Source organism: Otolemur garnettii, unplaced genomic scaffold, assembly GCF_000181295.1.
Source record: "Otolemur garnettii isolate 467f Iridium unplaced genomic scaffold, OtoGar3 scaffold00087, whole genome shotgun sequence".
Classification (NCBI taxonomy): Eukaryota; Metazoa; Chordata; class Mammalia; order Primates; family Galagidae; genus Otolemur; species Otolemur garnettii.
Window position 1 is genome coordinate 5,271,148 of NW_003852482.1, and position 8,942 is coordinate 5,280,089.

At 42.1% G+C, this 8,942-nt stretch overlaps 1 protein-coding gene across 6 annotated transcripts in view; it reads left to right on the forward strand.

Moving 5' to 3' along the window:
- Positions 1 to 4,935, forward strand: part of SETX (senataxin) — a 103,906-nt gene extending 98,971 nt beyond the window's left edge. For all 6 annotated transcript variants that reach the window (XM_023516126.1, XM_023516129.1, XM_023516130.1 and 3 more), the window contains one exon: positions 3,849 to 4,935. In XM_023516126.1, the coding sequence (XP_023371894.1) occupies positions 3,849 to 4,586 (738 nt within the window). In that variant the 3' untranslated portion in view covers positions 4,587 to 4,935. The remainder of the gene's footprint in view (positions 1 to 3,848) is intronic.
- The last annotated feature ends 4,007 nt before the right edge of the window (positions 4,936 to 8,942 follow it).

Consider the following 8,942-nt stretch of genomic DNA (forward strand, 5'->3'; position numbering starts at 1 on the left):
AGCAGGAGGATAGCTTAAACCCAAGGTTGCAGTGAACTATGATGATACCACTGCACTTCAGCCCAAGTGACAGAACAAGACCTTGTCTAAAAAGAAAGAAATGATTTCTTATCATTGAATAACCTATTACAATTACTCATACAAATGAGCAAAACAACAGAAGTGTGTTACAAATTTTGGTAACATTTAACTTATAAGTAAAATATTACTAGAGACGTGATTCATCGATATCTTGATTTAAAAGAGCCTTCATGGGCACTGCTGTTTTTAAATCTCCTTTTAAAAATTTGGCTTCTAGAAGTTTTCGTGTCCTGGCAGTGCACCCTGTGGTGAGATTTGGGACAGCTGAGGGTTATTGTGATTGTGGAAGAGAGAGTGTGGAAGAGGCAGGACAGCTCACATGGGAAGCTGGTATTTGGAAACTGATTTTTTGTAAAACCTTTTCACTTGCTTCTCAGTCTTTGGGCCCCCTGGTCACACCTGTCCAGCTTTACAGACCACTGACCTCTAGCTGACCTCGCAAACATTGTCTTCACTTCTAGAAAGGCCATGCTACTAAAAGAGAGAGACTAGAATATAAAATGCCCAATTTATCATCTGGGCGCTCTAACTTAATTTTGTCCTCATTCTTTATAGCCTCTCCTTTTTAATTCTTTAGTCTACTTTCCTTTATGCAAATGGAATCAGTCATTAAAACACTTGGTTTCCTCTGAAAAACCAAAACTAATAGTTGCTTCTCAACCATTTTTGTGATCTTAGGATGCGATTAAATGCTAACTTTAGGTTTAATAGCTTAGCAAAAATAGCAAGGCCATCTGCCTCACGTATGTGTTTCAGCCACAGGTTAAGATTCCCTAGAGGTCTCCTGAGTGCGAAAGAGAACTGAGCCAGAGACCCTGGAACTGCCTACTGTGTGGGCCTGTGGGGAGTATGCTGGTTACTGTGCCTTACATGTTATTCTAGTCACATGACTTCCTTTAGCTTGCAAAAACCCTGTGGGGTCAACATTATTACTATTATTATTATAGTTTACAAAACCCAAGCAACCATGAATGCATTACTATTAAACTATGCCACCTGGGCATGGTGACTCACGCTTGTAATCCTAGTACTGTGGGAGGCTGAGGCAGGTGGATTGCCCTGAGTTCAGGAGTTCAAGAGCCAAGACCCCATCTCTGAAAAAAAAATAGCTGGACTTTGTGGTGGGCTCCTATAGTCCCTGCTACTTGGGGTACTGAGGCAAGAGAATCACTTGTGCCCAGGAGACTGAATTTGCTGGGAACTATGATACCATAGCACTCTTTGAGGGTGACAACATGAGACTCTGTCTCAAAAATAAACTATGCCATAGAGCATTATTTTCACTTAGAATTTTGTATTTAGGACTCCAGACAGGTTTTTATTGTCATTGTTCTACATACATAAGAGAAAATAGAAATATGGCTTGGTGTTTTTAGCTCAGTGGCTGGGGCGCCAGGCACATACACCAGAACTGGCGGGTTTGAATCCACCCCTGGGCCTGCCAAACAACGACAACTACAACCAAAAAAAAAATAACCAGGCATGTGGTGGGTGCCTGTAGTTCCAGCTACTTGGGAGGCTGAGGCAAGAGAATCACTTAAGCCCAAGAGTTAGAGGTTTCTGTGAGCTGTGACACCAGAGTACTCTGCTGAGGGTGACACAGTGAGACTCTGTCTCAAACAAAAAAAAGGAGATCAGCATCCTATGAGACAATAATAGTGTATTAATGGGCAACATACACTCTAGCTCCAAAAAAAAGAGAAAATACAAATAAAATGAATGGGTTAAGATATTATAAAAGTATAAAAAGTATTTTACTTTGAGAATCTAGCATTAATTAATCATTTTCAAGTTCACAGTCGTCACAGTCCTAATTCACCAGGACAATCCAAAGGTTGGCGATTCAGCATTTCTTGAGAGTGTTTCACCATTGTTTTCAGGATTTTCTTAGAATCCCTGATTTCCATAAATTTTAATGCTGTTATATTTTGTCTTATCAGAGCATGTCTGTGGGAGGTTTTCAGGTAAGATCTTTAAATGGTTTATTGATTCAAAGTCAGGGGTTATAGTGGCCTCATCATGAATTCCCCTGGAATAAGTACCTGGAAACTGTTACCTAGCCAAGAGGCACTCCAGAGTCAGAAATGATAAAATGTGAAAGCAGTCTACATTTTAGAATCAAATAAAATACTAATCCTATTTATAGATGAAACAGGCTCAGAGAGGTTTAGTGATTTGACTAAGGTCACACAGCAAGTGAATACCATGCAGCCTCACTGCTCACCTTACCCACCTTTTTGAATAGTACAGGAGTCCACATAAGGATAGCTACCCTCTTTTTTTTTTTCCTTCAACCCTTGTCTTTTCTTCTCTGGCTCATTTTTCTTTCTAAAGACCTACGTTCTAGTAGTTGTAAAGCAATAAATTACTGCTGAAGAAACTCTTAAAGATTAGAGGAGAGGCTCGGCACCTGTGGCTCAAGCGGCTAAGGCGCCAGCCACATACACCTAAGGTGGCGGGTTCAAATCCCCAGCCCGGGCCTGCCAAACAACAATGATGGCTGCAACCAAAAAAAAAAAAAATGGCCAGGCGTTATGGCGGGTGCCTATAGTCCCAGCTACTTGGGAGGCTGAGGCAGGAGACTCGCTTGAGCCCAGGAATTGGAGGTTGCTATGAGCGTGATGCCATGGCACTCTACCCAGGGGGATAGCTTGAGGCTCCATCTCAAAAAAAAAAAAAAAAAAGATTAGAGGAGAGATGCATGCAGTTGAAATTTTCCCCCCTCTTTCATGTGCAGTTTTTGGCCAGGGCCAGGTTTGAACCTGCCACCTCTGGTATATGTGGCTGGCGCCCTACTCCTTGAGCCACAGGTGCTATCCCTGATGTGCTTTTTATGTCTAAACTTCTCTAGAAAAGAGACAGAAAGTGGGATGATACCTTTAGGACCACAGTGGGATACAATGAAAGCCCTGGGCCTGTTCTAAAATAGTCATTCTGCACTCATAAGTTTGCTTTCTGAAACCAGGTCTTCCTGTGTCAGAATATTGGTCCTGCCAAGAGGCAAGGCAGTGTTCTAGATCAAAATTGTCCAGAGAAACTTTTTGTGATGATGGAAATGTTAGCACCAATACTGTTCAATACAGTAACCATTAGTCATGTGTGGCTATTGTGCATTTGAGATATGGCTCACACAGCTGAGTTTTTGGTTTTTTGTGCTTTTTGAGACAAAATCTCACTATATTGCCCTTAGTAGAGCGCCATGACGTCACAGTTCACGGCAACCTCTAACTCTTGGGCTCAAGAGATTCTTTTGCCTCAGCCTCCCAAGTAGCTGTTACTATAGGCACCCAACACAATGCCCAGCTATTTTTAGAGACACTGTCTCACTCTGGCTCAGGCTGCTCTCTACCTGTGAGCTCAAGCAGTCCGCCCACAGCCTTCCAGAGAGCTAGGATTATAGGCATGAAGCACTTGTTCCTGGCCTCTGAGGAACTGAATTTTTAATTTAATTTAACTTCAGTTAAAATTTAGTTACGTAGAGCTGCTGGTGACTGGTACAGATCTGTATGACAGCTTAATACGACTTATCATGCGTAACAATCATAAAAATGGTTGTTAGAGGTACTCTTTTTTTATTCATGTTGTTCTATTATTCTGTATTCAAACTTATTTTTTAAACTTTCAGCCTTGTCTGATGAGTAATGGATTCTTGAGAATCTACTCAGATTTAAATATACATACTACTTGTTCAGAAATGAAAACTGGAAGCCCATGCTTTCCAAGCATTGTTTTTTGGGTTATAACTTTCTTCCTCTCATTGTTTCAAGGAAAATCAGCATTGGAATTACTTGATTCAGGATGCTCAGAAGCGTGGTGCCATTATTAAGACCTGTGACAAAAACTATAGACATGATGCAATGAAGATTCTGAAACTCAAACCTGTACTACAGAGAAGTCTGACTCACCCCCCCACCATAGTTCCAGAGGTGTCCAGACCCCAGGGCGGCTTGCCCAGCAACAAGCTAGACAGCGGATTTGCCAGAACATCTTATGCTGCTTCTCTGTACCACACACCCCCTGACGGTAGTGAATCTACTGTTACTTCAAAGGATCTTGAAAGGTCACCTGTTCAGGAGCTCCGAGATCCACGACTGCTTAGGAGGATGAATGCCGAAGCCAAAGGAAAATTCATCAGGAGTCCACAACCCTCGAGCCCCCAGCATCCTGGAGCAACACCTCCTGCGGAAGAGCCAGGCTTCCCGATCACTCACCAGGATCTGGAATGTGGTGTGCAGCAGTCCACTTCTAAAGCAGCCACTGTGAGCAACCACAAACCTCGTGTGCAGTGTGAATCTCCAGCTGCCAGTACTGATGCTGCGAATAATAAGAGAAAATACAGTGACCTGGAAGAGGGGCTCAGTCACAGGAGAGAGACCAGGGCTCCCAGTGAAGGGGAGCAGGAGAAGCAGGGTTCTGTGACTGATCACACCAAGAGGAACTCTAGCTGGGATAGGAGGAGACAGGAGAATGAGGACAGCAATTCTAAGAAAAGAAAACATACGTAGTAAAGCCAAATGACACAGACCGTCAGCCACAAGCATCATTGTAAACTTAGGAGGGCCAGCTGATGGGACATCTAGATAAGATTATTTTTTCCTTTAAGGAGTTTGTGTGCTGTTGGAAAACATGGAAAATGCCTCCTAGCGCCTGAGCCTATGGTCATCTTCAGGACTTAAGTCAGATGCAAAAGCTTTCAGAGGGCACTTGTGTGTCAGTAATAATGTCCTTGAAGCTAGAAACTCGAAATGTTGATTTCTTGTTCTTCTGTAGACAAGGAGGTCAGACTGGAGTGAATGTTATAAAAGTTCAAGTGTATATTTGTATAGCAAATAACAAAATCCTTTTAAAATTTAATCTAGTAGGCCACTTTTCTTTCCCGTTTAAAATGTTAAGTCATTTTTCAATAGAAAGAAACATACTTTTAAAAAGGCAGGAGGGGCTCTGGCTCAAAAAAAAAAAAAAAAAGGGCAGGAGGCGGGCAAGTCTTTTCACAACCATTGCATGACAAGACAGATTTCTTTTATAGCCTGGCTGAGTTAGTGCTAGACGTACTTAAAGGGAAAATAAAACTGGAGTCACCCAGGGGAAACTTTGAGAAGAACAGTTATGTTAGGAAAAGTTCTGCTGATGTACATTTTTAGTTGAGACACCTTGGCACAGGATATTACATTTCTGTGATGAGTTTATTTACCTATTTTAGTACATACATGGTTCCCTAGCTAAAATCCTTAACTCTTCTTAAGATAGAAGGATATGACCTGAAAGAATAAATCTTAAACTCTCACTCAAATGCCCCCAGCATGCCGTGACCTTTCTGTGACTGCCGAGTTACATCTAAATGAGTGCTGGGCTGGCTTCAGAAGATTCAGAGAAATCTTAACTAGTTTTCAGGAGAGCTTGGGAAGTTATGTGTTAAACGCTTAATTCCTAAGGGATCCTGATCACCAGGCATCTTGGGAACCACTGGGGCAGGCCAAATAGAATATTTCTGGCAGGAAAGAAACACCCTTTCCCAACAATGGAAGGCAAAGAGGAATTTAGTGGGTAGATTTCCTGTGAACTTAGAAATCATTTAACTGATGAAAATACACTGTTGCTGTGGAATATCACTTGGGTGTTTTCAGCTACTGTTAGAAGTGATTGTGCTTTTGTGACAGAAATTTAGCCATGGGATAAGGAAGGGGTTGTCCTATTTTGTACAGTTTTCCAAATATCCACACAGAATGAACTTGAAGTAGCCTAAGCTTGTACTGTTGACAGCTGCAGTAACAAATGGAGTGAATAATGTGTAGCCCTTTAGCTAATTCAGGGCAGAAAATTCCCTGAAATGTACACTATTCATTCTCTGTCTTCTGCTTTTTAAGCAAAAAGTTTTGTGTTAGAAATTCTACGTAAGCAGGTTAAAAAAAAAAAGAGCTTTAACAAAACACCTTTTAGTTGCTAGAAGTTTGAATATTCCATTGTTTCATTCATTACTTGTGCCTCTCCCTTTGGTGTCCAGGCATCTGACCAATGATACTCAGGGAGCAGATGCCTTCTTAAGAGTGCTTTGTCCCCAGAGTCTTCTTGTTTGTGGGTGGAGAGGGTTTGTCCTTGGCCATGCAGTTTAAGAAAGCGCAGGATGGGGTAAGAAGTGAGCCCCACTTTGTCTGGGTCAGGCAAGAAATCTCACTATTACTTTAAATTTACTTTCCTGTTATCTTGGTGAAGTGCTCAGTTTAGCAGAGACTTGTAGTGGTGACTTAAGGAATCTAAAATTCTCTAAGCTTCTAAAGGTAGGCGTGACAAAAACAGTTGTCTGTCGTCAGAACCGCACCCTTACTGCTCATGTTAATATTAACATATGATTAAGAAAGGTTTTTCCCAAAATGCATACTCTGCTGCCACACACTGAATAGTACTTTTTCCAGCTAACTTGGGTGTCCCTTGGCTCGTAGTACACTAGGTCTGAACAAGGAGGAATTAGGAGAGCTGCACCATCCTGACAGGTGGGCCTGTGTCCCCCACAGCCTCTCCCAGCATAATGCAGTCTATCTGATGTTACCTTTGAAACTTTGTTACCACATTTGGTAAAAGTATTTGCAAGAAGCATCTCATGTGTACATTGTGGCCTTTCTCAATGTGGCTGTCGTAGCCTTGTTGAAGAGTAGTGAAAAGTATGGCTCTTTGCTTTGTCCTCACCATGGCATTAAAAGAAAGTGCCCTGTCTTCTTTCAATGTTAGTTATTTCGACATGAATATATACTACTTAAAAACTTGTTTTGCTTCTTTGTGTATAATCTGCCTCAAATTCATTGTACAGTTTGTTTAGTTATATGTTCTCATGGGTTATCGGGAGCAAATTTGATAAGTACATGTGAATAACTTCCTGTAAATGAATTTTGTAACAAAAATGTACTAAACTATTTTCCAAAATTAGTTGTGCAAATTAGCAATTTATTGCCATAGCTTTGACTATGCGATGAATTCATACCTGAGATTTGGCAAACAATAGCCCTGTTTTTGTTAAAACAGAGTAACTGCAGAATTAAAAGCAGAAACAAAACCAACATGGGTTAGAAGTTACATGTTATTGGATTAAGGTGCAAGGACTAACAGGTAGTCTGCCATTGGTTTTGCTTTATGCTAAAATTATTTGATAGGGGGTTGTGTAGTTCCTTTGTAAACATGTATAGTCCTGTCCACCCAGGAAGCTAAGGTGGGAAGATCCCTTGGGCCCAGGAGTTTGAGCTTACAGTGAGCTATGATGAGGCTACTGCACTCTGGCCTGGATGACAGAGTGAGACCCCCATTTCTCTATCCAGCCCAGCTCTCCTTGCTTCCCAGCTCCTTTTAGAACCTTCTGCATAAGATAATGAGTTACATCATGGCCATCTGTGGTGTTTGGTTTACACTGAAGTTTGGGCCAGTAGAAAGATGCTCACTGTCCCATAGGAATAAATGGATGGTAACCCATGAAAGGAGCTCCCAGAGGCACTGGTGGAGGGGCAGAGTATAAATGTCCAAGTCTCAGGGGTCATTGCCCACGGTTATGGACATAGAACACAGTTTATAAAAGCAATAACTTCAGGAAATGTAGTCAGACTTCCCCACACTTGGGCATGTTAAAAGGCACTTGGCCTCGGCCTCAGTGTGTAATTCTGTACCCAGAGTGTACACACACACACCATCACCCGCCGCCGCCCTTGGACTGCTTTGCTCATTTGTGATGCCTCACAAATAACCAGTGAGGGTGAAATGGCGTGTTTGGGAGTTGGGGGGAAGAATAAATTTGCCAAATGACCTGATGAGAGATGAATGCTATGTCATGGTCATTTGTGAAATTTGTTTCTGCTGCTGTAGCAATGATTTTTAAAGTCACCAGACAGCTTTTCTCCTGACCAATCCATCCCCGCAATCAGCCCCACCTCCTGGGTTTCACTATTCATTGTTTCAGGAATAAATAATTCAGGGAGGAAACTAGAATTCAGCTTCAGCTTAAATGGAATTTATAGTGTTGTACAGCACCACAAAGGCAGTTTCTGTACACAAGGGATCCCTTCCTAGCTCCTCGAAGACCTGAGTTATCACCCAGTCCTACCGTACAGAAGGTGCTTACCAAGTCAGGTGGCATAAATGATGTCCATAGATGGGATGTTGGAAGCCGCTGGATCAACCCTCAGTGCTGCTGTTGCTTATGGCTCGAGCTGCGTTCCACTGGAAGTGAGCTCTGGAATCACCTACCCTGTTTCCCCGAAAGTAAGACTTATTTTTTTCTCAAGAAGACACTAGGGCTTATTTTCAGGGGATGTCTTATTTTTATTAAGTATAATACAGCAATTCACATTTATTCAAATACAGTTAAGTCATCTGATTCTGGAACCTGACAAGGGGAGTCTACCTTGTTGGTGGGGCTGGCGCTAGTGATGCGTGAACTCCTTACCCCTAGCCATTCGCAGGTGCGCAATAGGATGCCTGCAAGTGTGAATGGCTCGGAGAAAGGAGCTGTGGCAGATAAAAGGTATTCCAGTCTTCCTTACTGCGAGCAGCAGGGAAATGTGGGGCGTGGCTATGCAGATATGCTACATAGCCCCGCCCATCACTAGGTCTTATGGGGGTAGGGCTTATATTTAATAAATGCGTAGAAATCCTGCTAGAGCCTATTTTTTGGTTAAGTCTTATTTGGGGGGAAACACGGTAGGGAACAATTGAAAAACTTATGCCTGGGCTCTACCCCATTATTCTGATTTGTTTTGGGGTGCAGCTTTTGCCCTTTTTAAAAAAAGTCTTAAGTTTAAAAACAAAACAAACTCCCAGGTGATTACATTGAGCAGCCAGCAATAGAACCTGACTTAAGTTTAAAAACAAAACAAACTCCCAGG